General features: G+C 35.4%; 2 protein-coding genes across 3 annotated transcripts in view; one reads left to right on the top strand and one right to left on the bottom strand.

Moving 5' to 3' along the window:
• LOC141338570 (retinoblastoma-binding protein 5) overlaps nt 1-1,893 on the top strand; it is a 19,236-nt gene extending 17,343 nt beyond the window's left edge. The window contains exon 13 of one of the 2 annotated variants that reach the window (XM_073844160.1): nt 1,484-1,893. In XM_073844160.1, the coding sequence (XP_073700261.1) occupies nt 1,484-1,536 (53 nt within the window). In that variant the 3' untranslated portion in view covers nt 1,537-1,893. The remainder of the gene's footprint in view (nt 1-1,483) is intronic. The other variant, XM_073844159.1, reaches the window with a different exon arrangement.
• A 1,130-nt stretch (nt 1,894-3,023) lies between these two features.
• LOC141338998 (uncharacterized) lies at nt 3,024-19,202 on the bottom strand. Its single transcript, XM_073844614.1, has 5 exons — nt 18,628-19,202; nt 17,949-18,157; nt 10,817-10,928; nt 9,980-10,075; nt 3,024-5,932 (listed from the first exon to the last, which is right to left on the bottom strand). The coding sequence occupies exons 1-5, from the start codon at nt 18,670-18,672 to the stop codon at nt 4,367-4,369; spliced, it is 2,028 nt and encodes a 675-aa protein (XP_073700715.1). The 5' UTR covers nt 18,673-19,202; the 3' UTR covers nt 3,024-4,366.
• Between the last annotated feature and the right edge of the window lie 441 nt (nt 19,203-19,643).

Genomic DNA, 19,643 nt, shown 5'->3' with positions numbered 1-19,643 from the left:
TTTTATATTATATTATGTTTTCATTTAAATTATTTTATTTATTTAATTCTAGGTTTGGTCTTTTTTTTTTGTGCTTTTATAAATTTCATTATAAAAACGTTTCACCTTCAGTGATTTTAATATTTTTTTAAACTTACAGAAAACAAACTTATGTCACCATATCTAAATTCATGTAATATTTAATGTTAAATATTTTTCATTAATTAATCAATATTTGTATACATTCATAAAGTGTTTTATATTGTTTACATTAATATTTAATATTATATAATCCATTTATTTTTGTAATATTTATTCATATTTTATTTTGTTAAATATATATATATATTTTTCAATTATATTATGTTTTAATTTAAATGATATTATATTTATTTAATTCTAGGTTTGGCCATTTTGTTTTGTGCTTTTATAATTTTAATTATAAAAACGTTTTACCTTATTTTAAAGTAAGTAATTTTATTACTTTTTTTATATATATAACTTTGTAGAATGTATTATTTTTATTTTATTAAATATATTATTTTTTTTATTATATTATGTTTTAATTAAAATTATATTATATTTATTTAATTCTAGGTTATTTATTATTAAAATTATATTATATTTATTTAATTCTAGGTTTTTTATTATTTATTAGGTTATTTATATAATTTTAGATTTGGCCATTTTGTTTTGTGCTTTCGTAATTTTGTTTTAGTAATTTTTATGTTTTTTTTTTTACATAAACATATTTAACATAATTTCACGTCACCATGTCTAAAGGCATTTTTATATATTCATATTTTAAATTGTTTTCAATTTTACATTTAAGTTTGATTTATTTTTATACTTTTATAATGTTTATTAATATTTTAATATTTTATTTTGTTTACATTGATATTTCATATATCTCTCTCTCTCTCTCTCTCTCTCTCTATATATATATATATATATATATATATATGAAATATCAATGTTTATATATTTACTTTTGTAGTATTTATTAATATTATATTTGATATCAATATATGATATTTTATATTATATTATGTTTTAATTTATATTATTGATTTAATTCTAGGTTATTTATTTAATTTTAGATTTGGCTATTTTCATTTACGCTTTTGTTTGAGCAATTTTAAAGTTTTTTTTTTTTTTTTTTTTTTTAGCTAAACAGCAACTTTATTTTATTTTACGTCACCATGTCTAACTTTTTTTATTTATTATTTTTATATAATATTTAGATTATATTTCAGCTTTATTTTTAATTAGCACAAATGATTTTTAGTAATTTGTTCGCTTCTTTAAAGCATGCGAATGATTCGCTTGCGATCGAATATGCAAATTTATTTATTAGCTTTGTTGCAGATTTGCATTGCTTTGTGGCTTCGCTCTTTGGGCCTTTACGTTGACCTGAAGGATTTAACGATGTGTTTTATTCATGAAAATATTCATTTTTTATATTGGTTTGTTTAATATAACCATACAAATGCTGTTCTTTCAGGAAATTTGGTCGCGGCGGCGTACAAGCAGCACGAGGTTCAGGGTTTGGACTGAAGCTGAAGGCTGGCGCCCCCTGTCTGTTTGGATGAACGATAACGCTCTTTTTATGGACTTTATGGACTATATTTGTGTTGTATTATTACAGAAGGATGTCACAGCTCGACGTCGCCGCAGTTTGAAGCCCGTCTGATCAGTTTCCTCGGATAGAGAGAGTGATAGGAAGAGGGGATCGTGTATTTTTTATTTAGAGTAGATGGATCTGTCTCTGTGTACAAGCACTAGTTGGGTCAGATGTCTTATATTTGTTTTGTGTTCAGTTTTTTTCCTGAAACTGGTCGTGTTTTTTATACATATTAAACCAGTTTTGTTTTTGAGAGTGGTTTCTGTCTGTAAAATGTGTTTTGGTACAAGTTATTAACGACATCGGTGGAATATCTCGGACCGAACGTCCGCCATTTTGTTTCTTGCGCTGCCAGTTTCCGTCCAGCAGGAGGCGTCCGCGGCACACGAATGGAAAAGGAGCAAGAGAAAGACATTTTTCTGTTATTCGGTTCCATTTTGTGCTTTTCTACTGTTGGATTCCATTTTGTGTTTCTGTGTTTTATTCACAAACATCTAAAGAGTGAAGATGAGACAAAAGTAGGTGAACATCTGAGAGACTAAACTTCCTGAGTGAAGTCACCTGCTGCTAATCACTATTGAGACTCAAAACATAGCAGTTTCTCACATGATGCTTTGATAACTGTCTCGAAATTGAATGAAAGCCAAATTTTACCAGGTAAGAAAAATAATAATTCGTTAGTAAATCATAATCATGAGATTAAAAATCTAAATTATAAATTTAAAAGTCAAAAACGTCATGCTAAGTCTTAATTGTGAGATTTTTCCAAGTGATACAGTAAGTTTTGCCTGTTTTACCTCATAATTATGACTTCGTGTGTAATAATTTTTACTTTTAAAGTCATAATTCTGACTTTTTATCTCATAATTATGATTTGGTATGACTTAACATCGTAATTTAGTTAAGTCATGATTTCTATTTTTTTTTTTCAAGCCACAGGATTGACTTTTTACCTCATGGTCATGATTTATGTCATCATTTCAAAGTCATAATTTCGATTTAGTATGTCAATTTCGATCTTTAAATTCATGATTTATGTAAAATTAGATATGATTTTCATATTGCCTCAAAATCGGCTATTAATGTCATAATTGGACATTCAAAGTCATAATTTGCGTAATATAATTGTGACTTTTTAAAAGCATTTTTACGTGGTGGAAATAGGCTTTAAATTTGGATAAATATGAATTAAGGAATTGTTTTTTCTGCTCTTTAAAAACAGTCTCTATAAAAACAATGTAATATTCACAAACGATAGGAAACTCGTTCAAAATGTGAGGGAAAACTAAGCGCGGGATTTTATTCGCGCCATTCAGAGACCGCTAGTTTTTTAATTAAATAAAGGTCTGTTGTCATGACAGATTTCACTTACTAACGCCCACTTAAATAACGTTACAAAAAAACCTCAACACACTTGAAGTAGCTAATTAAAATCTCATCTTTATTACAACCACATGTACATCATATTCCAAGAAAATGATTTCTAAAAGTGGAAACGAGCAAAATCCAATGAGAGAGGCAGAGAGTTTTTTTTTTTCTGTTAGTCCGCGCGGCGCACGGGAAGATGTTCCATCCGTTCACATCCATTATTCACAGCGTTTGACTCACGGTGAAAATGACGTGATTTCACCTCAGAAACGAGGGCGAGAGAGCGAGATGTGTCGCAGAGAGTCACAGTTGTGAGGAAAAATTGTAAACACTCCAGTGCTAGTGCACCAAAAATAGTGCAGGTGGGAAAAATCCTGATTTTCTGCTCGGAGGAGGGAAAAAAAGTAACCGCAAACATCCCACGCTGACACAGGTGACTCCAAAAATACTTATGCATCTTCTACTTTGGAAAATAATTAGGTCACGAAACACTAGCAGAACGAATTTCATCTGTGTAACTGCCGTCAGTTTATCAACTTGTGCAGAATTCATTCTGCCAGGGTTTCATGAGGCTCACTTTAAGTGGAAACCCAGTTTGCGCTGAAAATATCTGATATTTGCACGTTAGAACAAAACACAGTTCAGTGCATCGACTTCCCCTCCAAACTGTTGTACTGCCATTGACACCACTTGTTTGAGTCTTTATAAAAGTTCTTTGTTTCTTTTCGTGACATCAATTGTGAAGAGCACAAGAAAAATAGCTTTAAAAATACTCTACAGAACTACAGTTATAGTGCAAGAACCCGCACACTTCACAACACACGCTCACGCCACCCGATCTCCAGCGTAACCCTGAACACCCAAATCGCCCGGCCCTGGCTGTGCATCCCGATCCGTCGTTAGATTATCCGCTATTATTCCCAGAGAATCAGATTCATGATTGAAAGGAGGGGCTGTGCTAACGCCACAAATTAGCTAGAGAGGAAGACAGTCGGAAAGGGAACTTTTTTGTTTAAATTTGTGCAAAAGTGACGTAATTCGGATGTCTACTTGCAAGGAAATTAAATCTCACGTTTAGCACCGCCTCAAAATGATCCGTGACGTAAACTTTTCTTGGCACCAAATGAAATTCGCTAGTCGCTAGTTGGCGTCCGTATCTGTTGTATTGCTTCATGCGGTCGAATCAAACTGCAGTGACTTCGCTCCCTAGTAAAACACCTCTTTACAACACAATGCAAAAAACAAGATACTGCAAATATAACATTTAGAAATCAATGTACTACGGTGTTCGGAAACGTCTGTATCTACAGTAAACCTCAATTTCAGGAGGTAGCTTTGTGTAGTGCGGCCGGTCCAACACACACAAACACGCACACGTCAATCTGAACACCGTCGCTATACGGTTGTGACGGTGAGCAATGATGTAGGCAGCTGCAAGGCGTCTTCGCTGGTTCCGAGGCGTGTTCCGTGCGTCAGGAGTTCCTCTACGGTGGTCCAGTCATCCAGCAGCTTCCGGTTCCTCAGGCGACTTAGTTTTCTCTGGCTCATCTCGAGAACGGTATTACAACCGTCTCCGTTAGTTCCGCCAATGACTCCACCGCCATGCACCAATCCTGACGCAGCTACGCTGACGCCGCCTCCGCCGCTTCTGGCCTGCAGCTGTCGCTGTTTCTGCAGCATGTGTTCGCGGCGCTCAGTGCGGCTCCAGTAGCGACCCATGCGGACCTCACTGTGACTCTCCTCGTCCGTGCTCATGCCGCTACGCTCGTCCGCCAGTCGGGATGCTCTATCCCGCAGCATCTGGTTCCGCATGGCTCGCAAGTTCCCGCTTGGTGGTTTCCTGGTGGCAGCGGTGGGAGTGTGGCCCTCCAAGGTGCTATAGAGTCCGCCTCCTCCACCTGAGCCTGCACGGTTAGCAGGTTTTGGCCAGGTGTCTGTGTCCTGGCTGGGAGTGTGACTTAGGGTATGAAACCGTCCATCCCTTTGCCGACTAAGCGGCTGCGGCTGTTCGGTCACAAAGCTCCTCTGTAGCTGCGGTTCGGTGGAGGCTCGGATCCTGCTGTGGTTGTGGAGATCTGGAGGCATACAGTGGTGCTCGTCAACTCGAGAGATCAGGGACGGTTGACTCACTGCGTGTGTAGCATGTAGAGTCTGTATAGGGAGTGTGGTGGGGTGTATGACAGGGTGCGCCGGGTGACCGACGGTGTGCATCAGTGGCAAGTCTGGCTCCTCAGGTAGATTAATAGGCAGGTCGACTCTGTGGCCGCAGGGATGCAAAGTGGCGCTGCAGTAGTTGGGCGAGGCTGGGTGACTCGCCCGTCTGCGGTACTCCATGGGCGCAGGGCGGTGATGCAGCGTCCTGCTTCTTCTTAGCATTCCCGCAGAACTCGGATGAGGCGGGAGCCTCCGCTGGCCAGAGGGCGTACTGCACGTGGAGTGCAGCGCGGGATTGAACAGCGAGCCACTGCTGGAGCTGTGCCGGTTCAAACACGGTCGCTCCGCCTTACGGTACTGTACGGACGACACACGGGACAAACCACGCGATCCCGGGATAGGCACGCAGATGTTTTGAGGCTGGACCGTGAGTGTTTCGGGGATGGCCTCTAGAGGGTGTTTTATTTGGCTATCCCGCCGTTCTCGGGAGCACGGCTCCCCCTGGTGGTGCATGCGAGCGTTGTAATGGCGCATGCGTTTCTCGAGCAGGCGCTGAAAGCGCAGGAACTCGCCCGTGCTGACGCTGTAAAATCCCGAGTCGCTCAGTTCCGACGAGATGAAGGACTCCGACGATGGCGACCCGCCCCTTCCATGACCGTGGCACTCCTCAAGTCCCTCTTCCGTCTCAACCCCCGAGAGCTCCCCCTGGTGGAAACTACCGTCCGTCCAGCCGAGTCCGCTGTCTAGCTCGTGATGAAGAGGCAGGTAACCCAAGGGTTTCTCCATCATGTAGTCCTCGTCATCCGTCTGTCACAAACATATGACATTAGAGCAATTAGCTCAAAGAAGGGATGAGTTACAGTGATTTAACAATGGTAAAAAGACTCTTTTTTTATGCCTTACATTTTTAACAATATGGGTGGTGCTAGCTCTCTAAAACTAGTTTTAGGTTTTAAGTGGTTTGTTATGTGTTGCTAAGCAGATGCTAGGAAGTTGCTAGACTGGGTGGTTGTTAGGTGGTTTTAAAATGGTTCAATAATAATGATTTTTACCTGAGGTAAAAGATTTGTGCATATTGTGTTATTTAACAGCAAACTCATATGTGAACCTGGACCACGAACTCAGTCATAAGGGTCAATTTTTTGGAATTGAGGTTCATACATCACCTGAAATTCAGCTAAAGAATAAATAAGCTTTCCACTGATGTCTTTGTTAGGATAGGATAATATTTGGCCGAGATACAACTATTTGAAAATCTGGTATCTGAGGGTGCAAAATCTAAATATTGAGAAAATCGCCTTTAAAGTTGTCCAAATGAAGTTCTCAGCAATGCATATTACTAATCAGAAATTAAGTTTTAATATGTTTACAGTACATGATCTTAACTAAATACCCTAATGATTTTTGGCATAAAAGAAAAATTTATCATTTTGACCCATACATTGTATTTTTGTCTATTGCTACAAATATACTTGTGCCTCTTAAGACTGGTTTTGTGGTCCAGGGTCACATATGTGGTTTATCTAATCAGGTTTTATCAGTTTAATAATACATGCATTTATGACTTGATAAAGTCTGTGGGATATTTTTTTAGATGAAGTATGTATATTTAAATGATGGACAGAAATGTGCAATGAAAACACTTTTTTTGAAAGATAGTTAACAATTCGAGGCGACATGAGCGACCACCGACTATGTAACAAAATTATGCAGAGTTTATGTGACCGTGGACCACAAAACCAGTCATAAGGGCCAATATTGTAAAACTGAGATTTATACATCATCAAATAAGCTATCCATTGATGTATGGTTTGTTAGAATATGACAAATTTGGTCGAGATATAACTATTGGAAAATCTGGAATCTCAGGGTGCAAAAAAATCTAAATATTGAGAAAATTGCCTTTAAAGTTCTTAGCCAATGCATATTACTAATCAAAAATTAAGTTTTGATATATTTACGGTAGGAAATTTACAAAGTATCTTCACGAAACATGATCTTTATTTAATATCCTAATGATTTTTGGCATAAACGAAAAAATAATTGGACCATATTTTTGTCTATGTTTATATACTTAAGCTACTTAAGACTGGTGCAGGGTCACATATGTGATTCATCTAATCAGTTCAATAATACATGCATTTATGAATTAATAAAGTTTGTGGGATATTTTTTGAATGATAGTTAACAATTTGAGGAATTGAGAAATTACGCAGAGCTTAATTATATGCAAATTAGCAGTGACAGCCAATAGCGTCGCATTCATTTGATACTATAACTTAGTACAAATGGCTACTAATAATCCACAATGCAGATCGAATTATTGTCAGTGTGAACGCATCTCAATAAAGGAAAAACATAGGAAAACGTATGTTACATTTAAATTCGACATGAATTCTATTGATTTGAACGGTCCTCTATCAGAGCGTGAGTCACTCTGGTGGCTCACAGTCTTCAGCCGTATTTATGATCGCTAGTTGCCTGGTAACACATAACTTACATAATATGTGACTCCTCGCCTCTCAGTCTGTGACGGATGAAGAGAATCACACGAGAACCAGAACAACAACAGTTCCTCAGATCCGAACTCGCGCCGCTGCTCTACATTCTAGAACACCACTTCTAGATTCATTCTGCCATGTGTTAATTGGTTGCCGTTGCATTTTTTTGACTATATTGCAGATGCATTTCACTACAGAACATTCTTTTTAAGGGAAGACACTACAAGCAAAAGCATTCATCAATATTTTTTCATTCACTGGTTAATTTTGAAATTTTTGGCTGTTCATAACATTGTTTCAGTGGAAAGAAAACATCCAAAATATTTAACGGTTTGTAAAACATTTAAGTGTCTATTTTATTGCACTGTATTTGCGTCAGTCGATTTCAGTATCTGTAAAGGCCATTTTCTCAAATAAGTTTGTCCACTTCAGCAGCACTTACATACACCAAAATTTACAGCTTTATTCATATCTATAATCTGAAGACTTTTACTGAAGGGTTTGTTCGTGTGTCATTTGACAGGTTATATTTTTGTACATTCTCTGTTTGCGTCAGTAGATGTAAATTACAATACCTATCTTTAAAGGCAATTTTCTCAAAATGAGTTTTTTCTCGACTTCAGCAGCACTTACATACACCAAAATATACAGTTTTATTCATATCTATAATCTGAAAGCTTTTACTGAAGGGTTTGTTCATGTGTCATTTGACTGGTTGTATTTTTGCACTTTATCTATTTGCGTCAGTAGATTTCAAATATAACACCTTTAAAGGCCGTTTTCTCAAAATTAGTTTTTTTTTCTCCACTTCAGCAGCACTTACATACACCAAAACTTACAGTTTTATTCTTATCTATATTCTGAAGATTTCTACTCAAAGGGTTTGTTCACGTGTCATTTGACTGGTTTTATTATTGCGCGTTATCTATTCGCATCTAATTTAAACGCATATCTCTAAAGCCTGTTTTCTCAAAACGACTTTGTTCCTTCACTTAAGCAGGACTTACATACACCAAAACTTACAGTTTTTTGCATATCTATATTCTGAGGATTTCGACTGAAGGGTTTGTTCTTATGTTATTTGACTGATTTTTTTATTGCTCTTTATCTATTTGCATCTAATTTAAACATCTTTTAACAGTTTGTTTCTCCACTTCGGCAGCACTTAAGTACACCATACTTAACAGTTTTATTCATATCCGTACTCTGAATGTTTTTATAGAAGGATTTGTTCATACATCATCAACACCGGTTTTATTATTGCAATTTCTGTATTTGCATCTTTAAATGCCGTTTTCTCAATCAAAATGAGTTTTTTCTCTGCTTCAGCAGCACTTACAAACACCAGAACTTAGAGTTTTATTCCTATATTCTGAAGATTTTTACTGAAGGGTTTATTCATACGTCATTTGACTGATTTATTGTTGCACGCTACCTATTTGCATGTAATTTAAACACATATCTTATACATAAGGATTTTTTCAAAATGAGTTTACCCACTTCAGCAGCACTTACATACACCATACTTAACAGTTTTATTCATATCCATATTCTGAATGTTTTTATAGAAGGATTTGTTCATACATCATTCACACTGGTTTTATTATTGCACTTTATGTATTTGCATCAGTAGATTTGAATTACAATCTTTAAATGCCGTTTTCTCAAACAAAATTATTTTTTTCTCAGTATCAGCAGCACTTACAAACACCAAAACTTACAGTTTTATTCCTATCTATATTCTGAAGCTTTTTACTGAAGGCTTTGTTCATACATCATTTGACTGATTTATTGTTATAAACTATTTATTTGCATCTAATTTAAACATATCTTTAAAGGCCGTGTTCTCAAAATTAGTTTGTTTCTCCACTTCAGCAGCACTTACATACATTATACTTAACAGTTTTATTCATATCCATATTCTGAAAGTTTTTATAGTAGGGTTTGTCAATATATCATTCACACTGATTTATTTTCAACATTTTATTTGACATGGTCAAAAAAAAAATTCAATCTGTTGACAGTATTTTCTGATTTATGGAGTAAAAAGAAGAGAAATCCAAAATCCCTTCTAGAAAAACCTTTCACAACAATATGTGAAAAAGAAATCAAATGGGAATTTTGCAACTCAGCCCAAATTTAGATTTATTTTAATTAATGCATATTTAATTAGATTTAAATATATTTAAAACTTGTAAAACATAAAACGTTTGCAGTTCTTACAAAATCAATCAACTAGGGAAGTATGGTGATGTCTATTAGTTTATTACAACCCAGTGTGCACACTGCAGTTCTTTGTGAATTAAATCTTAAGTCCTGGTTATATATTCATGCTGTACATTATAACTCTCACCTGACTCTGGAAACTTCTGGGTTCCTCCAGGTTGGTGTTGCAGCAGCCGATCAGACAGTTCTGTCCCTGAGACACGCCGCTGGAGAACTCCGGGTCCTGAAACGACCATGTCACACAGCGTTAAATGGAGAACTGGACTGCGCTTCATTCCAGAAACAAGTAAATTATGGATCATGATGTGATTTGAGACCCTTTTTGCTCTTGTAAGAAGCACATCCGAGCAATTCCGGCATATTCCTGATGAATTATTAGCGTAATGAGGTTGTGATGTGGAAGAGTGATTATTTTAAATGACTGAACAGTAAACGTCTGTCTGTCTGTCCTTCAGTCGCTTTATTAAAGGCTGTTTCCTCCTGTGCAATGCACACGTGAAATGTGTTTGTGTGTGTGAGAGAGTGCGTGTATGTGTGTGTATTCCCAAGCGTAGCTAAATGCATGAATAATTCCAGAGCATAAGAGAGCAGCTCCATTTTGAAAAACGCGTTTGTTTGGAGAACAGCTCACACACACACACACACACACACACACACACACACACACACAAGCAAAACACACACACAATTTAGCATTTCCTAACACGACACATACAAGAAAGATGAAGCAGCTGCTTTAAACAATCATTTAAGCTTGGAATTGCAAAACGAGCAGGATTTTTTAAAACTATTTTTATTATATGTATTTTATATTATTTTAAAATTATTTTAAATCTAAATAAATTTGGCTGGACTAAAATGACTAAATGTACTGAAGTTTTCATATCAATAGGTAAAATTGTGCATCTCATCATGACTGTTCACAGCTGAAACTCATCATAATCTGATCATGTTAATATCTTACATTGTAGGCCAGGCGTTCTCTGTGCTCCAGGTCTCTGGGCGTGTTTGGTAGGTACTCGTACCGGCTTCCTTCTCTACGAGTCCCGGGCAGGGTCATGTGATTGTAGTACGTCCTGCAAGAACAACACCATCATATATTACGCTTAGACATATCTGTGTAAATATTATATGCTGATAACACAAGTCTTGCCCCCTAAATCTAGCACACATCTCTGGCTCCACCCCCTTCATCTAAGATGCTGTTATTGTATGTTTGTATTGTAAGGAGCTAGTGAGCAGCTGACCTCATTCTGCTCAAAAGACCAACAGCTGCATAAAGATGCCTAGGAAGAGTGTGAATCTATGAAATATGAACATTACAACTACACTGTAAAAATTTTTTTTTTTTTCAAAAAGTTGTTTCAACTTAAAATAATTTATCTCGCTGACTTAATATGTTTAGTCAACTTTAAATTTTAAGTTACTTAATGTTCATTCAAGTGACAATTGGAATATTTTAGTTGAGTAAATTTAAAATATTAAGTCAGCGGGGTAACAAATTATTTTAAGTTGAAACAATTATATATTTTTTTACAGTGTAGTAATATTAACAATAATCGGTGCTTTATAATTATAATATTAATGTTTGTCTTAATAAACACCTCTAAATACAACATATATGGTCGCCATATGTGACCCCGGAGCACAAAACCAGTCTTAAATAGCACAGGTATATATGTAGCAGTAGCCAAATATACATTGTATGGGTCAAAATTGTTGATTTTTCTTTTATCCCAAAAATCATTAGGATATTAAGTAAAGATGATGTTCCATGAAAATGTTTTGTACATTTCCTACTGTAAATATATCAAACCTCAATTTTTGATTGGTAATATGCATTGTTGAGAACTTAATTTAAACAACTTTAAAGTCTACTTCCTCAATATTTAGATTTTTTGCACCCTCACATTCCTAATATTCAAATAGTTGTATCTCGGCCAACTATTGTCCTATCCTAACAAACCATACATCAATAGAAAGCTAAATTATTCAGAATCTGAAAGCTTTGTTGTCAAGTGAGCTTGCACACATGAGGAAATAAATTGAACTTTGTACTTACAAAAATCGGCAAAATATGAGTTTTCCTCCATGTTCTATTTTCATTCAAGATATACAAACTTCGACTAAAATAATAAATATTTACAACCATAAACTTTGAAAATCGGCAAAACTGCGTGCACGTCACATGACCTGATTAGCGCGCGCACCTTTTACCTCAGGGAATACACCGCGCACGAGGTGATATTCATTCGCGTGCAAATGACTATTGTGAACCAGTTCTTTTGAATGAGTCCGTCAAAAAGATTCACGAATCAAACTAGCAACTGTTTTGAATCGGATTCACCCAAGCAGCAAATTGTTCCGAGCCGTCACGGAGTTCCCCGACCGACTCCCTCACTGAACAGCGCGCCATTTTTCGAATTTAAAAAGAACCGGCAACCAGCAACCGTTACTGCGGCTAACTGCAGGTTAGTTCGTCTTATTAATCTATTTACGAACTGTTTGTTTATATGAAAACTTGTAATTAAACATACATATTCAACTTTTCAATTGTTGTTTATAAAATATCATTAGTTATTGTGCAAATGTAAGGTGGATCAGCATAATCAATTATCCTTTTTTAAGGGGAGACACTTCAGGCAAAACCTGTCAAATTTAAGATTTTGGGCTTTTTGGTTTTTCATTAAGTGTTTTTACAGACTAGTGGAACGAAAACACCCAAAAGACTCTGTTAAGTGTTTCTTTTACAGCACTTTATCTATTTGTGTCATTAGATTTCAATTACAAAAGATATTTCTAAAGGCTGTTTTCTCAAAATGAGTTTTTTTCTCAGAGATTGAGCCATAAATCTCCACTTCAGCAGCTCTTACACACACCAAACTTTACATTTTTATTCCTGTCTATATTCTGAAGGTTTTTACTGAGGCATTTGTTCATATACAATAAGCTTAATTTTATATAACAATTTTACTCCTCCAAAAATGGTAAAAAGAACACATGGTTGTCTGTCTGTTAAAGTTTTTTTTTTTTTTTTTTTTGAATTATGGAGTAACAAAATGAGACACCCAAAATCCCTTCTGTAAAAACATTTGACTCTAATATGTCAAAAAAAAAAAAAAAGAATTTCGAAACTGATTTTATCCGAGGTTTAGATTTTTGTACTAGAAATGTATGCAAATTAGGGCATATTTCATTTAATAGTGTCTCATTTGCATATTAAAACCTAACATTTTAGAAAAATTGTACTACAAAAAAATGTTTGAAATGATCAATTTAATTAACTGGGTAAGTAAGGCGATAACTATTAGCTAACTTTTTTACCCTATTCACCTCGCCTTAAACAATCACAAATGTGACACAGGACCACTAAACCAGTCATAAGGTTACATTTTACAAAACTGAGATGTCGTATGAAAACTCAATAAATCAGCTTTCTATTGATATATGGTTTGTTAGGATAGGACAATATTTGGCCGAGATACATCTATTCGAAAATCTGGAATCTAAGGGTGCAAAAAAATCAAAATACTGAGAAAATCACCTTTAAAGTTCTCCAAATTAAGTTCTTAACAATGCATATTACTAATCAAAAATTACATTTTGATATATTAATAGAAGGAATTTTACAAAAAAAATCTTCATGGAACATGATCTTTACTTAATTTCCTAATGATTTTTGGCATAAAAGAAAAACCAATAATTTTGACCCATTCAATGTATTTTTGGCTATCGCTACAAATATACCCCAGCGACTTAAGACTGGTTTTGTGGTCCAGGGTCACAAATGTTCTTACAAAACAGTGTGATTTATATAACACAAATACAGTTTGTGACAGCATCAGATTGGAACTTACTTCACTAATTAGTCTAAAATGTCTCTTCATCACAATACGCAATATTGACTTAAGCTAATGTAAGTCTCTCTGCACTCAAATCTTCTTCTCAATTGTTGAATTTGGCAGAAAAAGGTCATTTGGCAACCAAATGATTCATTGTAGCAGCTAATGGCTCCCTAATCATGGTTTTAGTCCAGAGCCACCGCATCCTTGATGTTTCCTTCTAGATTGGAAGGTATCTCCATCGTCCAAACGTCTATATGAATTCAATGTTAAGCGTTCACCACCACATGTGAAGCTGTGAAACGCAGTGAACGATATAATATGCTTGCGTGCACATTCACATGCGCATGAATGCAAAACCTAGCGTGACTGTGCTTGAAGGCCGCTCACATGCTAGAGCGCCAAGGATGGGAACATTTCAGATTTGTTTTCGAGTTTGAAATCGTGTGGGAAGGCTTAACCAGATCCGCCCCTTTGACATTCTCACTGGTCAATTGCAGTGTTGTCCTTCCAACATAAAATGCGCAAGGGAGTCATTACGTTCAGATATGTATGGAATCCACCTTATTTTGCAACACATATGTGAATTTGTGAATTCAAATAGCTAGAAGAACACCAGTACAATAGGTGATGTCCAATTAACATTCGTCAAAAAGTCAAAAAGATTCACAAAATCACCTCAAGCTTGTTTCGAATTAAACTCAATCAGTGAATCGTTATTTATGGAGTTCAGATAACTAGAGGAATGCCAAAACAGGCTACAAATGGTAAAACTTTTCGCATTACAAACCAGATTGATGATGATTATGATAATGCATTAAAATAATATGATAACAAATACTAGTTGAAGCAGCATAATGAACTGTTTTGCTCAGGAAAAACAACTAGAATCTACCCAATTTTTACCCAGCTGTTGAACGGTAAAAACACTGACAGCCAATCAGAATCAAGCACCAGACGACAAAACTTCAGCTCGCTTATAATAAACAGAACACTATTGTGCGTTGGTGTGGATGCTAATATAGTTAACGTTTTAGTTGTTATCTTTATAGTTATTGTTCCTGGAATGAACACCAGAAACCTTGCACATTTACGTGACAATTGGCTGTATTTGCTCTTACGTTAAAAACAAGTACGCAAAAAAGTCGTTCACATAAGACACATTCTTCATTTCAATAAGCAACAGAATTGTACAACGGCGTTTTAGTCCCATGTTTTAAAAAAATCTAATACTGCGAAATTAAACACTATATTTTGAGAGTGAAAAGTCAAAATTACTTGAAATACTATGAGAATAAAGTTGAAGTATTTTAAGAATAAAGTCGAAATATTATGAGAATAAAGTCGAAATTTTTCAAGAATTTAAATCGTAGATATTAAATTTTATAATATTTTGAGAGGATAGCCTATATTGCGCATGTAAAGGCCCGGATTGAGAGCACCAGGAGAAGTTGCCAGGCCACCGGAATTTATTTGAATAAATACAAATTATAAATGTGTTTATTTCAAGTTTATAGCAAGATGAAGGAACATCAGAAGGCAATTGAAAAAACAGTATAGCCTAATTTATTGAAAGAAATATTGAAATGAATGTCTTATTGTAATTGGAAAGATGATTGGCTCACATGCCGATACAGCGATGAATACAGCGATCGTTAACGCCACATTAAAGAGCGTGAAAAACATAATTGTGAGACATGTTGTTTGTATTTCACTATGAAACTGACAGAATTTGAAAGCTGAGACTTTCTCCAGGTGTTCTCACATTTTATAACTTTAAACTCGTAATTCCTACTAATTAATTCTCATAATTTTGACATTATTCTCAAAATATATCGACTTGATTCTTGTAATATTTTAACCTTTATCCCGTAGTATTTAGACTTAATTCTCGTAGTATTTCGCCTTCATTCTCATAATATTTCGACTTTATTTTCATAGTATTTTAACTTTATTCTCACAATATTTCAACTTTATTCACATAGTATTTCGACTTTATTTTCATAGTATTTCAACTTTATTCTCAAATCATTTCGACTTAATTCTTACAATATTTTGACTTTATTCTTTTAATATTTAGACTTTATTCTTGAAACCATTTCGACTTTATTATCAAAACATTACGACTTTTTTCTCATAATATTTTGACTTCATTCTCGTAGTATTTCGTCTTTGTTCTCATATTTCAAGTTTATTCTCATAATATTTCAACTTTATGCTCGCAACATTTCGACTTTATTCTCGTAGTATTTCGACTTTATTCTCGTAGTATTTCGACTTTATTCTTGAATCATTTCGACTTTATTCTCGTACCATTTCGACTTTATTCTCGTACCATTTCGACTTTATTCTTGAATCAATTTGACTTTATTCTCGTACTATTTCGACTTTATTCTTGAATCATTTCGACTTTATTCTTACAATATTTTGACTTTTTTCTTACAATATTTAGACTTTATTCTCGAAAACATTTTGACTTTATTCTCAAAACATTACGACTTTATTTTCTTAGTATTTCGACTTTATTATCTAAATCATTTCAACATTATTCTTTTAATATTTCAACTTTATTCTCATAATATTTTGATATTATTCTCGAAACATTTCTACTTTCTTCTTAAAATATTTAGACATTATTCTCTAAATCATTTCGACTTTATTCTTGAAACATTTCAACTTTATTTTTACAATATTTTGACTTTATTCTCGTAATATTTCAATTGTGTTCTCGTAGTATTTCAACTTTGTTCTCGAATCATTTCGACTTTATTCTTACAATATTTAGACTTTATTCTTGAAAACATTTCGACTTTATTCTCAAAACATTACGACTTTATTTTCTTAGTATTTCGACTTTATTCTCTAAATCATTTCAACATTATAATATTTCAACTTTATTCCCATAATATTTTGATATTATTCTCGAAACATTTCTACTTTCTTCTTAAAATATTTAGACATTATTCTCTAAATCATTTCGACTTTATTCTTGAAACATTTCGACTTTATTCTCAAAACATTTTGACTTTATTCTCATAATATTTCAACTTTATTCTCGAATAATTTCGACTTTATTCTTACAATATTTTGACTTTATTCTCGTAATATTTCAATTGTATTCTCGTAGTATTTCAACTTTGTTCTCGAATCATTTCGACTTTATTCTTACAATATTTTGACTTTATTCTCATAATATTTCAACTTTATTCTTATAATATTTCAACTTTATTCTTGTAATATTTCGACTACATTCTCATACTATTTCGACTTTATTCTCAGATCTTTCGACTTTATTCGTACAATATTTTGACTTTATTCTCGTAATATTTCAATTGTATTCTCGTAGTATTTCAACTTTGTTCTCGTATCATTTTGACTTTTTTCTTACAATATTTTGACTTTATTCTTCTTAAATTTTTCTTACTTTATTCTTATAATATTTAGACTTTATTCTCGAAAACATTTTGACTTTATTCTCAAAACATTACGACTTTATTTTCTTAGTATTTTGACTTATCTAAATCATTACAACATTATTCTTATATTTCAACTTTATTCTCATAATATTTTGATATTATTCTCGAAACATTTCTACTTCTTAAAATATTTAGACATTATTCTCGAAATCATTTCGACTTTATTCTCGAAAACATTTCGACTTTATTCTCAAAACATTACGACTTTATTTTCTTAGTATTTCGACTTTATTCTCTAAATCATTTCAACATTATTCTTATAATATTTCGACTTTATTCTCATAATATTTTGATATTATTCTCGAAACATTTCTACTTTCTTCTTAAAATATTTAGACATTATTCTCAAAACATTTCGACTTTATTCTTGAAACATTTCGACTTTATTCTTGAAACTTTGATGTTATTCTTGTAATTGCTACAAATTAATTCTCGTAATATCTTGACTTTATTCTCTGAAACATTTTGACTTCAATCTCGAAAGATTTTGACTTTATTGTCGAAAGATTTCGACTTAATTCTTTTAGCATTTCGACTTTATTCTCAAAATATCACGACTTTAATGTCGTAACCTTAGATTTATAAATTCTTTACGTGGCACTAAAATCAAGTCTTAGAATTGAAACGAAGGCAATACGTTAGTTAATTTTTACTAAAATTCAGTGCTAATAATAAAACTAGATTAAGAAAGCAAGATTGCGTCGCACGTGAACGACTCTCAGGTGTACGTCTGTGTTTGTCCTGCAGGTGTCAGCGGTGAGCTACAGGTGTGTCGCACCTGTCCGAGGGAGGCAGTCGGGGCAGGGTGCACGAGTGCGGCCGGAGAGGGTCCCAGGGTCGCTCCGTCTGCGTGCTGCAGTCCGTCGTCCGGTTGTACTGCAGGCCCCGCCCCCGGCCCTCAATCTGAAGCGTGATTGGCTGCTCGTAGCTGGCCAGGATCCGGAAGGCCTCTCGCTTCTGCAGGTGGGTCAGATCCCGACCGTGAACCTGAGCGATGAGACAATCGACAGACAGACGCAGTGACCGGAAAGCTCCTGATTAATCCGAGTCCACGTTTACGCGGATCTCGTGCGTTCAGCCGCTTGGCGTACGCTCTATTTCACCGGATTCGGTTCATCTCACGCACACACTACTATGGTGAAGCGCAGCTGTGTAAACATATTCCCCCCCTCAGCACCACAGCTGCCTGCCGACCCGATCCGTCCGGGACTGAACCTCAGGCTCACACACACACACACACACACACACGTTATTCTCATGATGAAAATAATGCTGCATCTTCATACCAACACACATCACTGCATGAGTCACGAGAGAGACGGCACACATGTGTGTGTGTGTGTGTGTGTGTGTGTGTGTAACGAGACGTGGTGTATCAGCATCAATGTCACTCCTGATCACCATCAGCACACACAATCACAAGCATTTACACACATTTACACACACACCGGACTCACCCCCATCCCGTCGCCCATCAACGGCCCCGACAGTCGACAGCCCATCACCACGGCAACAGATGAGCAGGATTGTGCGCCGATGCTCTGAATTCACAGATGAAGATGAATATGATGAAGGAGCGACGCAGCCGCTGCCGGCACACATGAACACACACACATACACACGCGCGCACACACTCGCACACACACACACACACACTCGCATGCAGAGCTGCAGTGAGAGAGACGCGCAGCAGAATCAGACAGAAGGACGGAGCGCTGTCTCTCCTCTCTCTCTCTCTGAGCGCTCGCTCCAGAACCCCGACACTCCAGCACTCAGGCCCCGCCCACTTCTGTCACATCTGCTCTGCGATTGGCCCGGCAACCGCGTCTGTCGGCGGAAGCCGAGAGCTGATTGGCTGGCGGAGTTCAGCCCTCATTAGACGCTGCTCGACTGGGTCTCTGGCGTTCAGTCGGGGCTGTGAAGACATAAATATGCATTTAATTAATGAAAGGAATTAATTAACGCACTCATCGCTAGTCCTAGTATTAAAGTATTAAAGTTGAGTGTGTGCGTCGTCTTTAAATCAGGCACTGTTTTACCTGCTAAACCAAAAAATAAGTCAGTAGGAACATTTTAATTGATTATGAAACATTTAAAAATGTCCTAAAGTCCATGAGATATCAAAGAGCAATCAGACGAGAACAAATATGTGACCCTGGAGCACAAAACCAGTCTTAAGTCGCTGGGGTATATTTGTAGCAATAGCCAAAAATACATTGAATGGGTCAAAATTATTGATTTTTCTTTTATGTCAAAAATCATTAGGAAATTAAGTAAAGATCATGTTCCATGAAGATTTTTTTTGTAAAATTCCTACTGTAAACCTATCAAAATGTAATTTTTGATTAGTAATATGCATTAAGAACTTAATTTGGACAACTTTAAAGGTGATTTTCTCAGTATTTTGATTTTTTTGCACCCTTAGATTACACATTTTCAAATAGATGTATCTCGGGCCAAATATTGTGCTATC

The sequence above is a fragment of the Garra rufa genome, chromosome 7 (genome assembly GCF_049309525.1).
Source record: "Garra rufa chromosome 7, GarRuf1.0, whole genome shotgun sequence".
NCBI classification, from domain to species: domain Eukaryota; kingdom Metazoa; phylum Chordata; class Actinopteri; order Cypriniformes; family Cyprinidae; genus Garra; species Garra rufa.
This window is presented reverse-complemented; position numbering and strand designations above follow the sequence as displayed.